Source organism: Pristiophorus japonicus, chromosome 1 (assembly GCF_044704955.1).
Source record: "Pristiophorus japonicus isolate sPriJap1 chromosome 1, sPriJap1.hap1, whole genome shotgun sequence".
Lineage (NCBI taxonomy): Eukaryota > Metazoa > Chordata > Chondrichthyes > Pristiophoridae > Pristiophorus > Pristiophorus japonicus.
This window is the reverse complement of record NC_091977.1, coordinates 164978871-165004407: the sequence shown is the minus strand read 5'-3', so window position 1 is coordinate 165004407 and position 25537 is coordinate 164978871. Positions and strand designations below refer to the sequence as shown.

The 25537-nt window shown below is 41.9% G+C and overlaps 1 protein-coding gene across 3 annotated transcripts in view; it reads right to left on the bottom strand.

Moving 5' to 3' along the window:
* The window catches only part of chd1 (chromodomain helicase DNA binding protein 1), a 260522-nt gene that overhangs the window by 10452 nt on the left and 224533 nt on the right, over positions 1-25537 (bottom strand). For all 3 annotated transcript variants that reach the window (XM_070884355.1, XM_070884362.1, XM_070884360.1), the window contains 11 exons: positions 23397-23492; positions 19957-20124; positions 18126-18283; positions 17315-17356; positions 17009-17136; positions 12301-12439; positions 10536-10686; positions 9597-9716; positions 5200-5334; positions 4417-4686; positions 1308-1439 (listed from right to left, as the gene is read on the bottom strand). In XM_070884355.1, coding sequence (XP_070740456.1) covers positions 1308-1439; positions 4417-4686; positions 5200-5334; positions 9597-9716; positions 10536-10686; positions 12301-12439; positions 17009-17136; positions 17315-17356; positions 18126-18283; positions 19957-20124; positions 23397-23492 — 1539 coding nt within the window. The remainder of the gene's footprint in view (positions 1-1307; positions 1440-4416; positions 4687-5199; positions 5335-9596; positions 9717-10535; positions 10687-12300; positions 12440-17008; positions 17137-17314; positions 17357-18125; positions 18284-19956; positions 20125-23396; positions 23493-25537) is intronic.

The window sequence follows — 25537 nt, the reverse complement described above, 5'->3', positions numbered from 1 at the left end:
CTTTTTATGTACCTGTAGAAACTCTTACTATCTGTTTTTATATTTCGTGCTAGTTTACTTTCATAATCTATCTTCCCTCTCTATCATTTTTTTTAGTCGTTCTTTGATAGCTTTTAAAAACTTCCCAATCCTCTGGCCTATCACGAGTCTTGGCCACATTGTATGCTCTTGTTTTCAATTTGATACCATCCGTTATTTCCTAGTGAAGCATAGAACTTTTTCGCTCAGAAATAATTCAATTAGCATGCACCATTCTGCTCTTTTTAGAAAGAAAACAGTGTTCATAATATAGTTAACCAAGTCCTGTATTTGTAGTCTTAAATGCTGATGTCCCTTTGGATGCAGACATCTTGGACTAGCTGCAATATTCTATACTCAACTTGACAGAGAGAGCACCTCGTGATAAGTTACTTGGTGCAAACTCAAAGAATTCTCGGGGTGTAGGCGACATGGCAAAGTCGCAATTATTTCCCACCCCTAACTGACCATACTAGAATGAGAGCGCACAAGAGGTCATTCAGCCCATTGTGCCTGTGGAGGTTCTTTGAGCTATCCAATTAGTTCATTCCCCAAAGCCCTGCAGATTTTTCCTTTTCAAGTATATATCCAATTTCCTTTTGAAAGTTATTAATGAATCTGCTTCCACCACCCTTTCAGGGAGTGCAGTCCAGATCATAACAACTTGCATTAAAAACATTTGCCACCTCCTCTCGTGTTTCTTTTCCCAATGATCTTAAATCTGTGTCCTCTGGTTACCAACCCTCCTGCCAGTGGAAACAGTTTCTCTTTATTTGCTCGATTAAATCCCTTCATAATTTCGAATACTTTCATCCCTGATATCATCCTAATAAATCTCACCAGCACCCTGTCCAAGGCCTTAACATCCTTCCTAAAGTGTGGTGCCCAGAAGTGAACACAATACTCCAGCTAAGGCCTAACCAATGATTTATAAAGGTTCAGCATAATACCCTTGCATTTGTGCTATATGCCTCTATTTATAAAGCCAAGATCCCATGTGTTTTTTTAACTGTCTTATCAACTTGCACTTGCCCCAAAGATTTTCAAACATTTATAAACATTATACAAAGTGCCAAACATGCTTCATTAACTAGCTGCAGCTGGAAACACAATTCTCACCAATTAAGCCAATCTTCAAATAAGTAGTAAAAGGGAAAAATGCCCAACGGAATAGAATTAAACTAACACTGGTCAAGGCTCAGCTAAACGTTTTCATTTGGAACCCTGAGAAATAGTAAACTTTACTATATCTTAAATTGGCAGCAGTGGCCATCAATGCTTATACTTACAATACTAAATGTGTTTTGATCAAGTTCTTCTGCCTCTTCTGTGATAGGAACTGGATCATTGCTTGCCGTAATATGAACCGGGACATCAGTCTTTTTAGGCTTCTCCTTCATCTCGGGTTTAGCTTCAATTACCTACGTCAATCAGTGTTACCCATTAGTAGCAGCATTAGTGCAAAGAAAAAAGCACACATTTTACAGAAATTACAGCCCAGCAAGAGGTAATTCATTCCTTGCATCTATTAGCATTAATAGTTATTCACCTGGAGCTATCCACTTTCAGCCTATTGCCCTGCTCTTTCCTTGAATCCTTTTATATCAAACACATCCAATTCCTTTTCATATTGTTATAATCTCTGCATCGCTACCCATTTGTAGTAAAGCATTTCAAGATGCAAGAACATTGATCTTTTTATTCCCCTTTTGTTTTGCTTAAATATTTTTATATTTTCAGTTTTGTCTGCATTATCCCCTATATTAATCATATGCCCTTTTAAACCTTAATATCTCTACTTTATTTATCCATGTACCCCCAGTCTTTGATGGTTCCCCATTACTTCCAGTCATTAGCCCTGAAATCCCGGTTCTGGGCTTCCTGTGGGCGGTCGCCTGAAAAGAGAAAAGATGCGCACCTACCTTTAGCTCGGGCGCCCACCAGCGATTGCGGTTTTAGGCCTAAGAGACATGCGCATTGGAGCGCATGCACGTCTGAACGGACGTAGAGCTGGAGTCACATGGGCCTGGACAACCAATCAAGGTAAAGTATTTTCTCATTCATAATAGGGAACTCTCATTATTATGATTGAGAACCCCCCCCCCCCCCCGGCTCCCCTTCCCCAGTAAAACACCTAAACAAAAATAAAAGTAAAAAAAACACCCCATATATTTAAATTAAAGTTAATAAATGGGTTACTAAAAAATATATATTTTTCCATTTTTAAAATAAGTTTTGTAATTATGGTTTAAAATAAACTTATCTTAGTGGGCAGGGTTTTTGAAACAGAAAAATGTGGTTTTAAGTTTAATTTAGTATGTTTTTCATAGGTTTTAAAACTCTTATGCTGGTAAAAGTAGGCCATCCGCCTGCTATTACCAGGCACAAGAGTTTTAAGGACATTCGCTGGGCAAGAGATGGGCAAATAGCGCAATCTTGCCCATGCGAATGTCCTTGCTTCCAAGATACATTGGATCCGTCAAGCCAGAACTTGACAGATCGGAAAACCATATGCACTCCGTACGGACCCGGGGAGGGCAGAATTTCAGGCCCAATATGTATTCACCCTGTACCGGCAAGAATAAAGAGCTGGAGCGGCATACCACTTCAACCTCCAGCTGCTCCAAGTATGCGACGATTTTGAGATGGGCGACTGGGTGATATCATCAAGACCCTGGTCGCCATTTTGGAGCGTGGGCAGGAACATCGGCAGGGCCCAGATTTGTGGCGAGATGCGGTGAATGTTTGTGGCAGAGGAGCGGCGAGAGATTGTGGCGGAAGAGCAACAAATGAGGGTACGGGGCCCAGAAGAGTCGAGGGCCCAGGGGAATCACAGGCCAGCCCACACTGCGATATGTGCACGCGCTAGGTCTGTGCAGCACAGCAGGTCTCCAACCATCCTGGTTAACCCTCGCCACTGGATAAAGGCCTAGCTTTGTCAAGCCTGTGTGGTGGCTGGTGTGCAACATGTTAAAAAAATTCACGCACAGGCATCTTCCACCCCCTCAATTGGAGTTCAGGACTGGAACATCGGGTCCTTCATCGAAACACCTGTGAACTCGTGGAAGCAAGTCATCCTCATTCGAGGGACTGCCTATGATGATGATCCATCTTGTATTAAATATCTCTCATTGCTTGATCTGCCATTCTTTGCAACCAATTAATTAATGTGGGCTCGGTCCCCTTTTACCCCATTCAAATGAGCTAATTCCAGTCCAACATCTTTATCTTTTTTTAATATCTATTTTCAATGTAAACAGGTTGTAATCACTGTGTCCAAGTGTTCTCCGATCTTTTGATTGCTTACTTTCCTTGCTTTGTTCTCCAGAACTACCCTTTCCTTGTTGGACATGCAACAGCCAGATTAAGAAAACAGTCCTGGATGCATTCTTAAAAAGCTTTCCCCATTTTGACCTCAAAACCTGTGTTTTAAACAACATCATAATCATCATAGACAGTTAGCCCAGTCTACTTCAGGGTAGTTAAAATCCACCATTATTACAATCTTTTTACTGTTGTAAGTTTCTATAAAGTCCCATAAATCTCTGCTCTATTTCCTTCTTGCTTACAACAGTCTATAATGTACTCCCAATATGGTAACAGATCCCATATTATTTCTGAACTCAACCACCACCAATAAGAACGTTCCCTTTCTTCGGCTGTAGTTGTATCTTTAATTAATAAAGCCATCGCATCCTCCCTTTTTTCCTTCTTCATCTCTCCTGAAAATGTTATTTAAAGATCCTGGTCTTTCCTCGGCCGAAGCCTAGTTTCTGTCAAAGCTACATCGCTGTGTTCCTCCATTCTAATTAGTGCCTGTAGTTCTTCAACTTTATTTCTAATGACGTCATTTTACATTTGCAAATAAACACCGCAACCCTCTTCCATTTATACTCAATTTGCTTAATTTTTTTCTATCCGCCATTATCTTCCTTAACCTGTTTCCTATTTGGTCCAAGGTTATGTCTTGCCATGCTCACCCTCGAGCTTTCTATTGGAGACTGCTTTTCCCTTCAACTGCATTTATTTCCTCCCCCCACCCCCAACTCCCACTAGGCTCTAATAGTTGGAGCCTCTCCTCTGCCAATCTAAGCTATCTGTTACTCTGCTGTATTTATTAACTTGGAAATCAAACGAGTATAAAATCGAGTGGATAACAAACTCTCCAATTCACATTTGCCATTTCGTGACCAAAAGCTGCATCACTATATTTGGAGGGATAAATACGTATGAAGGTGCAATTTACCGGTATGCAATTGAACACAGCCAACACTGGACTGTTTTTTTCTGGAAGTTAGTAGGATTGATTGACATTTACTATTTAATGCAAATGTAACAGTTACATTAAAATTTTGCATACATCCACATCAACAACCGTTTTGTTCAATATAATTTTACCTTCTCTTCTTTTACTTCTTTATCTTTATAAATAGGTTCTTTATCCTTTTCCTCCTTTTCTTTCATTTCTTTCTTGACATCTTTTTCTTTTGTTTCCTTCTTTTCCTCCTTTTCTTTTTTGTCTTTTCTAGTTTCTTTTTCTTTTGTCTCTTTTCTGATTTCTTTCTCTTCAGCCTCTCTCTTGATTAAAGTTTCTTGTTCTAATTTCTCTTCATTTTCTTTTTCTGTTTTCAATTTCTTTTTTGTAGACTTTGTTGCTGCAGAATCATCCTATAAATACAAGAAAATTCAAATCATCTAAAACTCTGCTGTCCGTATCCTATCCCACACCAAGTCCCGCTCACCCATCACTCTTGTCCTTGCTAACCTACATTGACTTTTGGTCACCGACTGCCTCCAATTTTAAATCGCTGCCCTTGTATTTAATTATTTTCACAATCTTGCCCATCTCTATTAGCTCAGCATTAAACAGGATGTCAAAAGCTGCACGTTGTTGGGTTTAGCTTGAGTGAGCAGCTGGGGGTGGGGGGGACGGCGGAAAGAGAGAGAGAGGGAATGCGTGGCACGAGTTCACTGTTTCTGCTGTCAAACAGGACAACTTTGGTCTTGACAATGCTTAGTTGGAGAAAGTTCTGGCTCATCACCAGTGATGTCAGACAGGCAGCCAGATAGCACGGCAGGCAGCTGTAGAGTCGAGGGTGGAGATGGAGATGTAATGTCGGGTAATAACTTTCCAGTTTAATGAAAAATACCATGATCTATTTGCAACATCTGAATCCTTACTTTGATCTCTCCTTCTTCATCTGAGCTTTTGACTGAAGGTGGTGGTGATGATGAGTCATTTTTAATCTCCTCTATCTTCACAATTTTTACAGCTTTACTCCTTTTATTCCTTGGCTTCCTTTTTTTTGAATTAGCCTTTTTAAAATAAAGCACAAAAGTGTAAGCAAGTAGAGTTCAACATGAATTCAATATGTGCAAATTTTAAAAACTAGGATCACCATCAGCATTACTGTTTTACAATGATCAATTAAGTTAAATGCCATTTTTTTAATTATATGGTGTTCCAGGATTTTCGGGAATGAGAACATAAGAAATAGGAGCAGAAGTAGGCCATTTGGCTCCTCGAGCCTGCTCCGCCATTCAATAAGATCATGGCTGATCTGATCCTGGCCTCAAGTCCACTTCCCCGTCTGCTCCCCATAACCCTCGACTCCCTTATCTTTTAAAAATCTGTCTATCGCCACCTTAAATACATTCAATGACCCAGCCCCCACACCTCTCTGGGGGTAGAGAATTCCAAGATTCACGACCCTCAGAGAAGAAATTCCTCCTCATTTTCGTTTTAAATAGGCAACTCCTTATTTTGAAACTATGGCCCCAAGTTCTAGATTCTCCCACGAGGGAACAGTCTCTCTGCATCTACCCTGTCACGCCTCCTCAGAATCTGATATGTTTCACTAAGATCACTTCTCATTCTTCTAAACTCCAATGAGGCCCAATCTGCTCAACCTTTCTTCATAAGACAACCTCTTCATCTCAGGAATCAATCTAGTGAACCTTCTTTGAACTGCCTCCAATACAAGTATATCCCTCCTTAAATAAGGAGACAAAACTGTAGGCAGTACTCCAGGTATGGTCTCACCAACACCCTGTACAGTTGTAGCAAGTTTTCCCTACTTTTATACTCCATCCCCCTTGCAATAAAGGCCAACATTCCATTTGCCGTCCTAATTACTTGCTGTACCTGCATACTAACTTTGTGTTTCATGTACAAGGACACCAAGGTCCTTCTGTACCGCAGTATTTTGTAGTCTCTCTCCATTTAAATAATAATTTGCTTTTTATACTTCTTACCAAAGTGATTATACTCCATCTGCCAAATTTTTGCCCATTCACTTAGCCTGTCTATATCCCTTTACAGATTGTTTGCATCCTCCTCACAACTTGCTTTCCCACCCATCTTTGTAGTATCTGCAAATATGGCTCCATTACACTTGGTCCCTTCATCCAAGTCATTAATATAGATTGTAAATAGTTGAGGCCCCAGCATTGATCCCTGTGGCACCCCACAAATTAGTTTGCCAACCTGAAAACGACCCATTTATCCAGACTCTCTTTCTGTTAGTTAACCAATCCTCTATCCATGCCAATATATTACCCCCAACCCCATGAGCTCTTATCTTGTGCAATAACCGTTTGTGGCACCTGATCGAATGCCTTCTGAAAATCCAAAATACATTACATCTATTGATTCCCCTTCATCCACCGTGCTTATTACATCCTCACAGAATTCTAGAGAATTTGTGAAACATGATTTCCCTTTCATAAAACCATGCTGACTCCGCTTGATTGTATCATGGTTTTCTAAATGTCCTGCTACTTCTTCCTTAATAATGACCCAATGACAGATGTTAGGCTAACTGTTCTATAGTTTCCTGCTTTGTGTCTCTCTCCTTTCTTGAATAGGGGCGTTACATTTGCGGTTTTCCAATCGGCGGGGACCTCTCCAGAATCCAGGGAATTTTGGTAGATTACAACCAATGCATCCACTATCTCTGCAGCCACCTTTTTTAAGACCCTTGCATGCAGGCCATCAGGTCCAGGGGACATGTCCACCCTTAGTCCCATTAGTTTGCCTGGGACATTTTCTCTAATGATAATGATTGTTTTAAGTTCCCCCCTTGATTATCTATTATTACTGGGATGCTTTTAGTGTTTTCTACCGTGAAGACCGATACAAAATATTTGTTCAAAGTCTCTGCCATTTCCCTGTTTCCCATTATTAATTCCCCAGTCTCATCCTCTAAGGGATCAACATTTACTTAAGCTACTCTCTTCCTTTTTATATACCTGTAGAAGCTCATACTGTCTGTTTTTATATTTCTTGCTAGTTTACTCTCAATCTATCTTTTTTTTATTTTTTTAGTCATCCTTTGCTGGTTTCTAAAAATTTCCCAATCTTCTGGCCTACCTCTAATCTTTGCAACATTGTATGGCTTTGTTTTCAATTTGATACCATCCTTAACTTCCTTAGTTAGCCACGGATGGTTCATCCTTCTCGAAGTCTTTCTTTCTCACTGGAATATATAACTGCTGAGAGTTATGAAATATCACTTTAAATGTCTGCCACTGCTCATCTACGGTGTTACCCTTTAATCTATTTTCCCAGTCCACTTTTGTCAACTCTTTCTTCATATCTTTGTAACTGCCTTTATTTAAGTTTAGGACACTAGTTTGAGACCCAAGTTTCTCACCCTCAAACTGAATTTGAAATTCTAACATGCTATGATCACTCTACGAGAGGATCCTTTACTATGAGATCATTAACTAATCCTATCTCATTACACATTACCAAATCTAGAATAAGCTTGATCCCTGGTTGGTTTCACAATGTAATGTTCCAAGAAACCATCCTGAATACACTCTATGAACTCTTCCTCAAGGCTACCTTTGCCAATTTGATTTGTCCAATCTATGTGAAGATTAAAGTCGTCCATGATTATTGCAGTACCTTTCTTACAAGCCTCCATTATTTCTTGATTTATACTCTGTCCTACAGTGTAGCTACTATTAGGGGGCCTATGGACTACTCCCACCAGTGACTTATTTCCCGTATTATTTCTTATCTTCACCCAAACTGATTCTACATCTCGATCTTCTGAACCAATATCATTTCCCACTACTGCACTGATCTCATCCTTTATCACATTCTGTCCAATTACCTGTGAAACCTGTAAATCAATCGCCTTGAATGCATCCTGTAACTGTTCACAAGAACTGACAAATCGTACCACTATTATACATGAAGCCAAGAGTTTTACATATTGAAGTTTGTAAAATGGGCATCAAGGTGGATGCCTAACATTTTCCCAATTAAGAACTGGAATTTATACAGCACCTTATCACATCCTCAAGGCATTCCAAGAGCTTCATAACCAATTTATTAATTATTGAAATGCAATGACTGTTGTTATATAGACGAATGCAAGCCCAGTCAACTTGCACACAAGGTCCCACAAATAAATTAAAAGAACCACCAGTTAATCTAAAGTGTCAAATAGATTATTTGCCCAAGTCAGGAGTGGGTTTAACCTCTGACTTAAGAACATTATCAATTGAACCATGGACATTAAAAGGTATACTACATACAAATTTCAGACATTTGACCTTTATAACTGTTCAGATGTGGCACCTTCACCATTATATTTTGGTTGGCATTATATCCCCCAGTCACATATCTTTAATTAAAAAAGGGGGTAGATAGCTGTACAATTATTGTTTGTAATCCCCTCTTAGTCCTGTCATTTTGCACATGAAAAGTGCCTGGAAACAAACATGCATTTACAACTGTCCCTGATGTGACGTTGTGAATTTTCATTCCAGGAACAATGCGATTGGTGAGCATTAATCGCTCATTCCCTGGCTGATATCACGGTGGTTAACGCTGTATTGAAAACTAAGGTCATCGCACAGGGAGAATTCCACTCAAAATACCAGTTCCCAGCTAGCCGCGAACGAGGCACAGCGTAACAATGGACTCAATTTTAATCTCCCACAACCTGCCTGTTGGGTGGGAACAGTGCATGGGATGGGTTAAAATTAGGCAAGACAACTTGCCGACCAGAGGTTGCACTAATCCCCCCAGCGGCAACTTTCAAGTCGTAGGAGTCCAATTGAAATGTAAAATTTGCAGCACGCTGATATAATAGGTGTCGCATAGCTATTATCAAGGGAGGGGTTGTGGGGAGGTGTGCCTGATGGTAAATGCATCAAGAGAAACCTTGCAGGAGGCAAGAGAGTAGTCGCCCCCCACCCCACACCTTAATTGTCTACCTCCTTTGACTGACAATCACACATTTGGCTCAATGACATGGAAATCATGGAATTAAGCACCAGAACATGCAATTCTGCTCCTTCATTGTCAAAATCCTGAAATTATCTGTCCAATACCAATGTGGGAGCACAAACACTGCATTGGCTTAAAGAAAAGGCCCACCAGCACCACCAACTCATGCCAAGGATGGGCAATAAATGCAGCCATACCAGTGTCACCCACATCCCAATATCGAATAAGGACTTTCGTTAGTAACCACACCACCTTAATCATCTTCGAAAACAATGTACAAATACATGTGGCAGGAAACTTGGAACAGTGAATACTGCAAAGGATCATGTACCTCAGCAAGCCTTTGTGCCTCTTTCCTGGCCAGGTCTTTACTAAGTAGTTTGATGAGGTAGTCAGCTCGGGTCTGCAATTGTTTGGCCTGAGGCTTCTTATCTGGATCATCAGGCAAAATCTTAAAAAAGAGCAAGAAAATGTTGCTACAATTAACAAAAACAAAAGAATATAATTGAATTTTTTCCTAATGGGCAATGACAGCATAAGCCAAGTAGAAAAAAAAGTTTCCCTTCATTTGTACAACTGGTCAAAATTATTATTCGGTCTTTAATGTGACAAACCACTCAACTCCTTCAAAGATGGCATCTATGATTCAAATCAATTAAGTTTATCTTAAGACTTTACTTTCTTCCAGTTATCCCTGTGTAACAGGGACAGCGTAAAATTTTTATATCAATGCTACTTCTATCACCCATTTTATATTCATGCAAGATGCTTCCCTTTTATATTGCAGAACTGCTTTAAGCAGTTGATCTGGCTGGAAATAAATGATCTGTTTATGCTACACGGTGATTTTAACACCAACCAGGGCCAAGAAAACCATCCAGTGCTGAGCCAGCAGAGGTGTGACCTGATTGGAAATCAATAAACTCAAAATTGGTCAGTTTTCAACAAACTATCCTGGAACAAATTAAATTCAGTTGCTGGGAAACAGATGTGCTCAAATTGAAGTTGTGATTTGTAAAAGTAAAGAGACACAGCAGATTACAAATACATAGGCTTGTAAATAAAATTAGGATTCAGGCCGAGATATTATATCCATACCATAGCAGCACAGTTGTACCATAGAAACAATGTTCAATGTAAGTTTTTGTATTAATTTATATATCCAATTTTACAAGAGATCTAAATGCTATGCAAATTATTTTGACATTTGGCATAGTAGTTTTGTCTGCAAACTATCCAGTTAATTGATGTTCAATGATCAATCTTGTACCTTGTGCGTTAAATTGAGGTCAGGGTCCATTTTAATCATTTCCCAGCTACCATAGCCATATTCATAGATGCCTATTAAAAGATTGGAGTCATCTTCCTTGTTCCAGTCTACATCAAAGTGAGCTGCTTTAGTATGGCATGGGATGGTGTATCTGTGGCAGAAAGAAAGAAAAATACATGAAATTGCAGTTAAAAATAACACATTTAAAGAGTGTACTTGGTTTCTACTACCTAACATTGTTGGACATTACTTTTTGATTAAACAATTACCATGAATTTTATAAATTGTTTCTGCAGAGGATGTGCTTTCTCTATAAAGTACCAAATAACATCTATACAACTGATATATTCTACATTTTACTGTTCTTTTCAGGGAAAGCCAGAAACAGTTATTTATTGTGCATGTGGTTTATGAACAGGGAAAATTTGAGCGCCAACATTGTATCATCTCAACATATTAAGAGAACACAAAATTGAGATCAACCTTAATATTTATACATTTGTTACATTTGTTCTCAGGATGTGTGAGTGACACTGGCATGGCTGCATGTATTACCCATCCTTAGTCACCCTGAGAAGGTAGTGGACCTTCTCTTTGAACTACTGCCGTTTGTGTAGTGAAGGTGTTTCCCCCAATGTTGTTAGGTAATGAGTTCTAGGATTTTGCCGCAGTGACGATGAAGGAACGGCAAAATATGTCCAAATCAGGATGGTTTGTGACAAGGAGCTGGCAGTGTTTCCAAATGTTGCTATTCCTATCCTGTTTAGTGGTACAGATCACAGGGAGGGCAATACTGGGACGGTTACATTTAATGCCCATCCTTAGTTATCCAGAGAAGATTTTGATGGGTCTTCGTGAACCAACTAAAGCAGCACAATAAAATAATTTATTGATTACAATTATCACTCCCTTTACACATCGCATGGGGATTTTTGTGTGTGTGTGTGAAGCCCAAACAGTTTGTGAGGTACACGATAGTTGTTTAGGGATGGTTGTTTAGGGCCGGGGGCTGCGCAGACTGCTGGGCAGACACGTATTCCCAAATACATGCCAACAGCCCTTTAAATGTAAAACTGGCCTAAAAGTATTTATAGCGATTGAAGCAGATAGGTGTGTCCTTTGGGCACATGTTGAAAATACAGAGCCTTTACTCTCTGGATTGAGTGTGTATATTCTTGTTTGTTCCCAGACAGTTTTGTAGTACCTTCGATGTTGTAGTACAGGTTGAACCTCCCTTATCCGGAACCCTCAGGACCTAGCCGGTGATTGGAGCGTGGACAGGTACTGCAGGAGCGGTGAGGTCGGGGTGAAGAAACGGCGACAGAATGTAGAGGGACATGATCGGGGCCAAGGAGAGGCATGAGTTTGGAACCCAGAAGAAGCGAGGGGCCCAGGGGCAGCACGGGCCAGCCCACACTGCGATATGTATGCGCACTAGGTCTGCGCAGCAGAGCTGGTCTCCAGTCGTCTTGGTTAACCCTTGCCACTGGACCAAGACCTTGCTCTGTCAAGCCCATGTGGTGGCTGGTGTGCAACGGCCACCACACGTTAAAAAAATCCACACACAGGCATCTTCCACACTAAGATTTAGTTCGGGACCTGAAATACTAGGTCCTTCATTGAAACACCTGTGAACTTTTTGCCATGGAGGCAAGTCATCCTCAACTCGAGGGACCGCCTATGATGATGATGAGGGATGTGAAGCACTGATAATTGAAACAGTAATACTAATTCATAATAGTGTTTAAATAACATAAAAACTTACTTCTTCCTGTCCTCTGGATCTGGTGGAATGGATTTGTGCAAAGGTGCCAGTTCCTCTTCGTGAGCAATGACGAGCTTAGCGTTCACCTGAACACCTGAGATGCGGAACGTAGGTCCTTTGACTTTACCACGCCTGGCAGCTGTTTCAAAAATAACATTTCAGATACTTTCACTGCAGATGCAGAACACGTGCAAAACAACAAACACAATATTCGGCTTTATTTATATTCAAGGAGGAATGACCTTTGCATGGGTTTGAAAAGCAGCAACAGACAATAATTGTAGAAAAGCATAATACTGCATATGCTGGGAATACTCAGCAGGTTAGGCAGCCTCTGCGGCGAGACAAAAAGGAGTTAACGCGTCAGGTCAATGATCGTTCGTTAGTTTTGTTAACTCCTCTTCTCTCTCCAAAGATGCTGCCTGACCTGCTGAGTATTTCCAGCAATAATTGTAGACTGCCTGATAATGGTGCAACAATACACATCCAATCCTGAACATGAAATTAAGAGTCTGGTCCCATAGCCGCTAGACATTTAAATTTTTGCCTTAGCTGCTCTTACTTTATTATTGGCCAGGCTGCTTGGTGGATAAGGCAAGGGTAGCAGTATGGTCAGAAACGAGATGTTCGTTGTACAGGTGCAGCGCCCAAAATCTGGAACACTCAGTACTGAGGCCGTTCCGGATTCTGGGCTTTCGATTTGCTTTCCGACTGGGAGAAATTTAGAACTCAGCAGAGGAGGACAAAGGGTTTGATTAGGGCAGGGAAAATGGAGTACGAGAAGAAGCTTGCAGGGAACATTAAGGCGGATTGCAAAAGTTTCTATAGGTATGTAAAGAGAAAAAGGTTAGTAAAGACAAACGTAGGTCCCCTGCAGTCAGAATCAGGGGAAGTCATAACTGGGAACAAAGAAATGGTAGACCAATTGAACAAGTACTTTGGTTCGGTATTCACTAAGGAGGACACCAACAACCTTCCGGATATAAAAGGGGTCAGAGGGTCTAGTAAGGAGGAGGAACTGAGGGAAATCTTTATTAGTCGGGAAATTGTGTTGGGGAAATTGATGGGATTGAAGGCCGATAAATCCCCAGGGCCTGATGGACTGCATCCCAGAGTACTTAAGGAAGTGGCCTTGGAAATAGTGGATGCATTGACAGTCATTTTCCAACATTCCATTGACTCTGGATCAGTTCCTATCGAGTAGAGGGTAGCCAATGTAACCCCACTTTTTAAAAAAGGAGGGAGAGAAAACAGGGAATTATAGACCGGTCAGCCTGACCTCAGTAGTGGGTAAAATGATGGAATCAATTATTAAGGATGTCATAGCAGTGCATTTGGAAAATGGTGACATGATAGGTCCAAGTCAGCATGGACTTGTGAAAGGGAAATCATGCTCGACAAACCTTCTGGAATTTTTTGAGGATGTTTCCAGTAAAGTGGACAAGGGAGAACCAGTTGATGTGGTATATTTGGACTTTCAGAAGGCTTTCGACAAGGTCCCACACAAGAGATTAATGTGCAAAGTTAAAGCACATGGGATTGGGGGTAGTGTGCTGATGTGGATTGAGAACTGGTTGTCAGACAGGAAGCAAAGAGTAGGAGTAAATCGGTACTTTTCAGAATGGCAGGCAGTGACTAGTGGGGTACCGCAAGGTTCTGTGCTGGGGCCCCAGCTGTTTACATTGTACATTAATGATTTAGACGAGGGGATTAAATGCAGTATCTCCAAATTTGCGGATGACACTAAGTTGGGTGGCAGTGTGAGCTGCGAGGAGGATGCTATGAGGCTGCAGAGTGACTTGGATAGGTTAGGTGAGTGGGCAAATGCATGGCAGATGAAATATAATGTGGAAAAATGTGAGGTTATCCACTTTGGTGGTAAAAACAGAGAGACAGACTATTATCTGAATGGTGACAGATTAGGAAAAGGGGAGGTGCAACGAGACCTGGGTGTCATGGTACATCAGTCATTGAAGGTTGGCATGCAGGTACAGCAGGCGGTTAAGAAAGCAAATGGCATGTTGGCCTTCATAGCGAGGGGATTTGAGTACAGGGGCAGGGAGGTGTTGCTACAGTTGTACAGGGCCTTGGTGAGGCCACACCTGGAGTATTGTGTACAGTTTTGGTCTCCTAACTTGAGGAAGGACATTCTTGCTATTGAGGGAGTGCAGCGAAGATTCACCAGACTGATTCCTGGGATGGTGGGACTGACCTATCAAGAAAGACTGGATCAACTGGGCTTGTATTCACTGGAGTTCAGAAGAATGAGAGGGGACCTCATAGAAACGTTTAAAATTCTGACGGGTTTAGACAGGTTAGATGCAGGAAGAATGTTCCCAATGTTGGGGAAGTCCAGAACCAGGGGTCACAGTCTAAGGATAAGGGGTAAGCCATTTAGGACCGAGATGAGGAGAAACTTCTTCACCCAGAGAGTGGTGAACCTGTGGAATTCTCTACCACAGAAAGTAGTTGAGGCCAATTCACTAAATATATTCAAAAGGGAGTTAGATGAAGTCCTTACTACTCGGGGGATCAAGGGGTATGGCGAGAAAGCAGGAAGGGGGTACTGAAGTTGCATGTTCAGCCATGAACTCATTGAATGGCGGTGCAGGCTAGAAAGGCTGAATGGCCTGCTCCTGCACCTATTTTCTATGTTTCTATGTCACGAATTCGGAAACACCCGAGCCCAGGTTTGGGTATTTCTGGATTTCGGAATGTCAGAAAGGGGGGAGGAATTCCCGTCAAGGAGCTGCTCGGGCCATTCGGCCCCGCCGAGGAGGAGGTCGTCAGGCGGGCCCCGCCGAGGAGGAGGTCGTCAGGCGGGCCCCGCCGAGGAGGTCGTCGTCAGGCGGGCCCCGCCGAGGAGGAGGTCGTCAGGCGGGCTGGACCCCGCAAGGAGGAAGTTGTCGGGCGAGCGGATCCTGCCGAGGAGGTCCCGAGGTAAGGGCAGCGACAGTGAGACAAAGCGAGTCCCAAGGTCGGGCAATGCCCAACCCCCCCCCCATACGAGGTCGTCGGGTCTGGATTCCGGACGACCCTGCCACCAATCGTCCCGGATTCTCGACGCTGCACCTGTACTTGCACTCAGATAGGGAAGAGAACAGGAAAGAGAAGTGGCGATTGAGGGAAAGCCTGGTGTTGTTTCGTAATTTATTGCTAGCATTTATTGCCCATCCCTAGTTGCCCTCAAGAAAGTGGTGGTGGACTGCCACCTTCTTGAAGTTGTCAAGTTTAGAATTTAAGTGTTATTTCATGCCAATAGGCCAAAGACTGATGGACATACTGGAGAAGCCTAAACCCAGAACTCTCCCAGCTACCAGAAAATGCTGTATTCGCAGTTTTAATTTTTGGAAAAAAATGTTCCCAGGAATTTCTGAGGGGCTTACATTGGACTTTTCCAGAATGGGTAAAATCATAACGAAAAATGCAAAAATTAAAGGTTTGGTAGAAATTGGAAGCCAGAAGCAGCATCTGCACTTCAAATCCAAGTGAAATCAATGTTAAAAAAAAAGGCGACAATAAGCTTTCCCACCTTACGAAAATAGTAGTAAGGCAGATGACCGAAAGCATGATTAAAAGGGTAGGTTTTAAGGAGCGCCTTGAAGGAGGAAAGACAGGTAGTGAGGCGGAGAGGTTTAGGGAGGGAATTCCAGAGCTTAGGGTCTTGGCAGCTGAAGGCACAGCCACCAATGGTGGAGCGATTAAAATCAGGAATGCACAAGAGACCAGAATTGGAGTAGCCCAGAGATCTTGGAGACTTGTAGGACTGGAGGAGATTACAGAGGTCAGGAAGGGCAAGGTCATGGAGGGATTTGAAAACTTATACAATTAAACATATAAACTTTAGGGTTGAGGAATAGCTGTTAGGACTATGGTTAGGTATTTACAGTTAAGGGTTGGGGATTACGTTAGTTTTTCGGGTTAGGATTTTACAATTACGCTTCAGGGTTAGGGATCGCAGTTATAGTTAGGATTTTAAGTTTAGGGTTGGGGGCACTCTGGAAGGTATGGGGAGCTGGCCCTGACCAGTCACCATTTCCCTTCATTTGCAAATGTTCCCTGACCAGTCACCATTTCTCCATCATTTACACACGCTCCCAGATTGTTCCCCACACTTGCTGTTGTTCCCGGAGTTTGGCATTTGCACTGCTCTTTTCAGCCGGGGTGAACCCAGGAACCAGCACAAGCTCCCACCCCAACCCCCCATGAGGGTTTGTTAGCCTGCTCCTTCCAGACCTCGTACTTGTTGCGTCTGCACCAGCCAGCACCGCCCACACATGCTCTGCTCACACTGTGCGGGTAATTGACGTGAGCTCCAGACCAATAGGAGGACAGGTTGGAGGACCAAGCGGGTCCTCCAACCAAACAGGGCGGGTTGTTGTGTAGAATCTGGTTATTTCCTTAAAACCTTCTGGCGGACCTCGGTTGAGATCGTCTCATCCAAAAGACGGCACCTCCGACAGTGCAGCACTCCCTCAGCACTGTACTTAAGTGTCAGCCTGGATTATGTGCTCAAGTCTCTGGAGTAAGTCTTGAACCCACAACCTTCTGATTCAGAGGCGAGACTGCTACCAGCTGAGCCACAGCTGACACACTAACATTTATATTTTGTTCAAGTTTACTATATATACGATTCAGGACTACTGCTTCATAATCCTGTCCACATCAGTAAGTCTGGAAAGAATTATTGTGAAATATAAATTTATACCTGTCTTCTCCTGCCCCGTGGACTCTCGTAGAGCCTTAATACAACCATTATGGACCATCTCTCCCAACCGCCTGAGGTCCACCTCCGATTTATCAACCAGTTCAGCATCTCGTGCAATTGCTTCTAACCTGTAGAAGATCATCCAGTAGGTTACAGCACACAACAGTTTTAACTATAATTTTGCAACTAAAATTAGATGGTTATGGGTAATGGGAGAAAAGTAAAAACAGTTTACTTTTACTCAAATACAGGATTGGTTATTCCTTATTTTCTCCTCTCTAACCTGTACACAAACTGGAAGCATACCTTTCCAGAGGTCCACCAAACTTCTTGTAACTCTTGATAAACCTGATGAACACAAAATAGTATTAAACTGCTATTTTAAACTGATAATTACATTAAAGTGAATCAATGCTTAAACCATAACAGTTCACAAGTAACTCGATGTGTAAAAAACAAAAATACAAAAAAAAGTGTACAGGTTGCATTCACACTTTTCAAACGGTGATGGAAAAAAAACAAGTGACACTGCCACACGAATTGCACAGTCACACTGCCGTACGAGTGCAAATCACTACAAATTAAATGCAGGTGAGTTTAACACAGCATATTTCACAGTCTACGGTCCTGTTTGTAGTAGTGTTTTACAGTACTGATTTTTCACCATTTACTAGCAGACCTCCCATGGTGTCACTCATATTAAGCTAGATTGTATACGGTTTAATAAGGACAGGAATGTCACAGTATGTAATTCACAATGTATTATTCTGCCTTTAGTCCAAAATACTGTGAACACAGACTTGGGACAATCAGAATTTAATTGATGTTTGGCCAAAAAACTTTGCAGATTGGAATATACTTATTGGTTTCAGGTGAACAGCATCTGGTATTTTAGATCCTGTTGCTTCTGTAACAAAGTGAGATTGCTGGGCATGCTAGACAAATCAATTTGCATGCATTAAATGTAGATATATATTTTGGCTAGTCACCAAACCATTAATATTTTACGAAAGTAGCTTTAGAGTTAAGTAGATAAAAGTAATCAGTGTGACATTAAATGAAAAAGGAAGAGCTGTTTTATTGCATACAAAAGTATAATTTATATTTAAAACCATACCTTCGAATCTCAGCATCACTAAACCCTTTAATATTTTCACGAGGAATTGTTCGAGGTCTCCCGCGTTTTTTAGGGCGCTTCCCTTCAGAAACTGAGTCACTGTCCGACTCTGAAGATCGCCTCCTTCTGCGCCTCCCTTCACTTCCGTTAAAACTAATCTGAGATAGAAATAGAAACGTTAGCAAAACCCTAATGCTACATTCCACCTCACCAAAGGCAAAGCTCTTTTCCAGTAGATGAATAAACTATATAAATATTGCTGAAAATATGTATTCACCGATTCTGAAAAATTAGAAGGAAGTGTTATTTGTCTTGCTGTTTAAGGATGCATTAATAATTGACAAAAGTAAGATTGAAAAAAATGCGAACTGTTTGTGCAATACATTTTTTAAGCCACAGGATGGCAGCAGTGCACTTTAATCGTACATTTCATTTTTGGGAACTTACTGTTTCAAAAGACTCATTTGTACTTCTTACAATTTTGTATACTTTTTTGCTGCTCACGATTGGGGAGACCAAACGTAGATTGGATGATCGCTTTACTGAACACCTCCGTTCAGTCTGCAAGCAGGACCCCAAACTTCTGGTCACCTGTCACTTTAATTCTCTGGTCACCTGTCACTTTAATTCTCTGCCCCACTCCCACTCTGACCTCTGTCCTCTGCTTCCTCCACTGTTTCAATGAAGCTCAAAGCAAGCTCAAGGAACAGCATCTCATCTTTCCATTAGGCATTTTAATGCTCCTGTGAAGCGCCTTAAAGGTGCTACATAAATACAAGTTGTGTTTATTGTTTATAGCCTTAACATTGAATTTAACAACTTTCGAGCTTAACCAGCACTTCCATTTTCTCAGACAGCACGTGCTAATAACGTAGGGTGGCTGCTCCAGTCACTGGGAGTGGAGGTGGTGTGGGCTGATTCTTGGGGTAGTCAGCACCCACTCAAAGTTCTACCCACCTTTCTCCACCATGTTCTGGGGCCACTTGAGCCTGCACCTATGAGATTTTTTCCATGTTTGGTCCCCATCCCTCTGCTGTTCTGCCAAAACCATTTACACCTTTCCTGGACACGTGTTTTGTTTCTTTACTTGCCCCATTATCACCCCCTTTTGTCTTGACCATAACCCCTTTCATCATTTAATTACTCCTGCCCTTCTACCCTATCACAGATCTTCCCTTTTGTTCTTTCTTCCCCTCCACCCTCCCATCTTTTCTCTGCCTCTGTACTTGCTTATAAATGGTTACATCTCAAACATCTTCCAGTTGTCATCTGCCTGAAACGTTAACTCTGTTTCTCTCTCCACAGCTGCTGCCTGAGCTGTTGAGTATTTATTTCCCTGATTGACACTTCTGAATCCAGAGGCACCTCAGTGCATTGGTTAAATTTAATGCATAATTCACTGTGATGAGGTGGAAATCCACGGTATCTGCAGTATCATTCATGTAAAGTTATCAAAGGCCGCCAAGAATCTCAAAGTACTTTGGTACGTTGTCTCAAATACAGTTTGACAATGCCAGTATTTATCACATTTAATGTAATGATTTATCCTTGCTTTTGTAAAAATGTGCAGAGTCTAATAAATTCAAATTAGGAGTTCTGGTCTGAGCTGTTCATTTATCAGTGTAGTGTTCTTCCATCTTTCGGAGCGATCAGGAGTATACTGTATAACTACACTGTATAACCTGCAGTACAGGGGCAAATTGTTCAACCTGCTGTATGCTATCCCATATAATTAACCGATGCATGAAGTTTCAGTTCATAAAATGCACGAGTTTGCCTGACCTCTTTTTGTTGAGTACCAGTGAAGGAATTACAATAATCCTACACTTACCTGTTTGGCACAGTTGCGCATTCGAGGAAGCAAGTAGATCTCTTGAAGTTCCTTCTGCCGCTCCTCTTCTTCCATCCTTCTCCGTTGTGCTTCTGGAATGATGTCATCCCAGTCCCTAATATTGCGCTGAGGTTCAAGGTCATCGTCCATTGTGGAAAAATTTGCCACCTAATGGTGAGAGAAGAAAGTTTCAGAATGTTTATTATGGGAGCTCACACAAGAAAGGAGAAATCAATGAACTGAGAACAGCACTATAGGCAACAAACAGTTAAACCTATAAATAAAATTAAACAGTAAATCTTAGGTCAGTAGTGTTCATTGTGTGGCACAGGAGGCTATTTGCAGCCCAAATTCTCTGCCCCATTGGCACCGTGGCAAATGTGCCTCTCATAATCATAGGTGGTCCCTCGAAACAAGGATGACTTGCTTCCATGCCAAAAAAGAATGAGTTCACAGGTGTTTCAATGAAGGACCCGAACTACATCCTCAAGGATGGAATATGCCTGTGTGTGGATTTGTTTTTAACGTGTGGTGGCCATTGCACACGGGCTCGACAGAGCTAGGTCTTGGTCCAGTGGTAAGGATTACCCAAGACGACTGGAGACCAGCTCTGCTGCACGGAGCAAGTGCGCACACATATCGCAGTGTGGGCTGATTCGTGCTGCCCCTGGCCCCGAACTCACGCCTCCCCTGGGCCCCAATCACATCTCTCTACAGTCTCTCGCCGTTCCTTGTGCCTCTAGGTCTCCAGTGGCTAACTGTGGGATGTCAGCTGACCGTGGATCCGGTGCTATGCTCCCTCCTTTTTTGTGCTCCAGCAACAGAAAGCACATTAAATAAATATAATAAATATGTTGAAACATTTGTTATAAGGGACAGGTAGATGGTCAGATTAACTGTCCCCCAACAGACAACAATCTTTTTACACTGTTTTCTTGCTGTAATTTGTAATTATAGGTTAGGCTGCAGTTAGAGCATTTTGTTCATTTTAGGCAGCTTGGGGTCAAACAAGAGTGATCACCCAGAAAAACAAGGAGGAACTTCTCAAACGGTTCCTGAATTCAGTGCACCCGAAATGGGCCTCTCTTCAGTTTCAATCGCATTTCTGAGCCGCCCAAAATAAGAAACAACCGCATTCAACTAAGCTTTCTCACTTGTTTGTCGTTACAGATTTGATATTGTTTTGAAGCAACCACATATCTCATTCTCACACCTGCAGTTCTGTGGTAAATATTGGCTTTTAAAAGGTGGATAAGATCGGGGAAAGGGTAGAGGGAATGGGATTAAACAGATAGCTCTTTTCAGAGAGCTTCCAACGGTGCTATGGGCATAAATGGCTGATTCTAAAGCTTGCGAAAGGGTAATACAGCTAATCTTTACACGCAACACACATTAAAAAAGTATGAATGTTAATAGCGCTGAAAATGACACAAATCAAGGAACTGACCAGTTCCTCTCCTCCCGCACCACCCCGCCCCTCCCAACACTAACATATATCAAGAGTATTTTTACAAGAACAGTATCAATGTTGTATTACTGAAAATGTTTTAAACTTTTAAAGATTTCACTTATGGGCCCCAAGTTTCGTCCCGCGGTGAAAACGGCGCACCTCCGAGCTGGGCGCCTGTTTTTCGCGCTGAAAACTGTGCCTAAAAAAAAGTCCGATATTCTCGAGCTCCTTGGAGCTTGATGTCTGCTTGGCGCGGCGCGCTCTTCGCAGCAGGGGCCGGAGCCTAACAGTCGCGCCGATTTTCTAAGTAGCAGGGGGCGGGTACAATTTAAATTAGCCTTCGTGGTGCCGGCAGCCCTGCGCGTGCGCGTTGGAGCGTGCGCGCACGCGCAGTCTCACACAAACATTGGCACGCGCCCATTTTTAAAAAGACTGCAGAAAAAGTGAAGATTTGTTTCTTGGACCCCTGCAAAGGCTTGTAATTTAATTTTTTTTATATTTCTGTGTGTGAGGGAGTGCTTTTAGCAGCACTGCTGAATAAATCACCTGCTGAAATCAGTGAGTTCAGCTTTTCACTGCTAAACTTGCAGAACCGGTGCTGCATTGGTGCATGCAAATTAAGGACTGTGTGTTTGGAGAAATAAGAGTGCCAATTCAACTTTGCAATAATACGTGGTGTTGACAATGCAGCACCCATTCTGCAAATTTAAATATAAAACTGTCGATGTGGCTGCCTCTCCCTGTCCAAATGGCCTCAGTCCCCCTCACAGCTCGAAGGCTGCTGCTGTATCTTCGGCTGCCGTCGAGCCACTGACGCCGCCCCTAAAGCGTGGCCGAATAGCCTCAAGCACCATAAAGAGCTGCGTGTGTCAGGTGTTGATTCTTCGGCTGCCGGCCAGCCACTGACGCCGCTGATATCTCATGGCCGAATGGCCTCGGGTCCGTCCGGTGTTGCTTCTTCGCGGCCAGCCACGAAGAGAATGAAGACCTGCCTCAAGCACCGCAGCTCAGCTTGAAGCTTGCTGCCGCTGCCGTCGAGACACTGACGCCACACCCCTGCCTGTCTCCAACATGAAAGGTCTGCCTGAAGCACAGCAGCTCGAAGACTGATGCTATTTCACACAGGTAGGAACATGGTTTATTTAATCTTTTCTTTGCTTATAAATTTTTATTCAGGTCGGATTTATTTGTATAATATTTGTATAAGTATAACTAAGGATTGATTGTAGAATTTAATGATTTCCCTTCCCCCCCCACCTCGTTCCCTACGCCTAATTTGTAACCTACGCCTGATTTTCTAAAGTGTAGACAAGGTTTTTTCGAGCGTACAAAAATCTTCACTTACTCCATTCTAAGTTAGTTTGGAGTAAGTTTTCACTGACGAAACTTTGAAAACAGGCGTAAGTGGCCGGACACGCCCCCTTTTGAAAAAAAAATTCTGTTCCAAAGTGAAACTGTTCTAACTGACTAGAACTGGAGCAAACTAAATGTGGAGAATTCCGATTTCTAAGATACTCCGTTCTACACCAGTTGCTCCTAAAAATCAGGAGCAAATCATGTGGAAACTTGGGGCCATGGTCTCCATCTTCCACTCTTCCCACTGCTCATTTTATGATATTTGTAATATTCCATGTTTTAACTTTTCAGTTAGTTTTTGTTTTCAAATTTAAATTCACTATATACTTTTTTTTTCCCCATGTGCTCCTGGAATTTCACAGTTCATTCTGGACTGTAACCCAACCTGTCAAAAATTAGTTAAAAAAAAGACCGAAAGCCAGTTCTTCACCTAGTCAAGGTTTCTGTTACTGCTGATTGACTTGGCCTTCAAATTGGAACAATAGCAATTTTTGTTTCACTGTTTGGTTGGGTGCTCTTATTGATCTGACCGATGAGTTATCCCATCAGTAGCCCAGCTTAATAAATTTCAAAAGCAATGATGCTGTGCACAAGTTAGCAGATTGAGCTGAATGTATCAAATGCTTTCCAGTACCTTGAATTGGGACAGCAGCTCCTCTCCTACCGTGGTAGGCCCAGGTTCATTGTCACGAGTTTCAGCACGGCAAAGAATTTCATCAATATCCATTTCCTACAAACGCAATTTAGATTTTTAAATATAAATGTATTGTTAGTAAAGTGCTCATCCTGTTGTTTATTAAAGTTCATTACACTGTGTTTATTTTAACTACTTTAAAATACTTCATCCTAGTTTTCATTCCATGAGGGAGTATGAGCAGCTAGGGGCCAAATTAAAAAGCAGAACCACAAAAGGTAATAATCTCTTGGATTACTACCTGAGCCACGAGCAAATTTGCATTGGGTAAATAAGATCAGAGAGTTAAACATGTGGCTCAAAGACTGGTGTGGGAGAAATGGGTTTTGGTTCGTGGGACACTGGCACCAGTGCTGGGGTAAGAGGGAGCTGTTCTGTTCGGATGGGTTCCACTTAGATCGTACTGGGAATAAGGTCCTGGCGAATCAAATAACTAGGGCTGGAGAGAGGGCTTTAAATTAATTAGTGTGAGGGAGGATTCAGATGAGCGAAAATTTAAAAAGTCAAAGAATAAGGAGAAGGCAATAGAGCAGGGTAGCACTGGGAGAAATGAAAACCAGAGCGTGCTAGAAAGGGACAGAATGTATAAACATAAAGGTGAATCAGAAAGTGGGGTCAAAGCAGGAAAAAATGGTTAAAAAACAAATTTAAAAGCTCTTTATCTGAATGCAACTAGCATTCATAACAAAATAGATGAGATGATGGCACAAAGATACAAATGGGTATGATCTGATAGCCATTACGTGGTTGCAAGGTGACCAAGGCTGGGAACTAAATATTCAGGGGTATTTGACAATTCGGAAGGATAGACAGAAAGGAAAAGGAGTGGGGTAGCACTGTTAATAAAGGATGAGATCAGTGCATTAGTGAGAAACGATAATGGCTCAGAAGATCAAGATGTTGAATCAGTTTGAGTAGAGATAAGGAATAATAAGGGGTAGAAGTCACTGGTGGGCGTAGTCTATAGGCCCCCTAACGGTAGCTATACCGCTGAACAGAGTATTAATCAACAAATAATAGGAGCTTGTAACAAAGGTAATGCAATAATCGTGGGGGACTTTAACCATCATATTGATTGGACAAATCAAATTGGCCAGGGTAGCCTTGAGGAAGAGTTCATAGAATGTATCTGGGATAGTTTCCTTGAACAGTACATTGCAGAACCAACCAGGGAGCAGGCTATCTTAGATCTTGGATCTGGTAATGAGACAGGATTAATAAATGATCTGCTAGTAAAGGATCCTCTCAGAATGAATGACCATAACATAGTTGAATTTCAAATTCAGTTGGAGGGTGAGAAAGTTGGATCTCAAACCAGTGTCCTAAGCTTAAATAAAGGAAATGAGGGCAGAGTTGGCTAAAGCGGACTGGGAAAATAGATTAAAGTATGGGAACGCTTGATGAGCAGTAGCAGACATTTAAGGAGATATTTCATAACTCGCAACAAAAATATATCCCAATGAGAAGGAAAGACTGTAAGAGAAAGGATAATCATCCGTGGCTAACTAAGAAAGTTAAGGATAGTATCAAATTGAAAACAAAGGCATACAATGGCGGAGCAGGCTCGAGGGGCCAGGTGGCCTACTTCTGCTCCTATTTCTTATGTTCTTATGTCTTTATAGGCAACCTTCGGAAGCAAAAATGATGAAGTGAAGAAAAAGCTTACAGGTATTTTAAAACGGCTTTAAAGTACTGGCGAGAAATCAAATATTTGTCAAGTGAAATCTGAGATAATCTGCCCGTTTCCACATGCTTCGGATTCATTTGATCTCTTCAAAAGCCTAATTCACAGTTGGAGATATACGAGCCTAGATTTTCCTCTACATTGGTATCACCACCAGAATTGTGATGGGGTGAGACACTATGCCTGCTTCACAGCTCTCAGTGGTATTTCTACCCTAAATGGATGAGGAGGAAGAGAGGGAAGAAAGGAGGAAAGGAGAAATAGATGTTACTGCTGAATTTAATGCCTGAAGCAACTTAAAAGGTACAAGAATCAGCAACAGTAAATCTTTATTCTGGCAAGCAGAATTATTAAAATGACTGAGTTCAGCTACAAGGTACAACATTCCTAGCTTTTC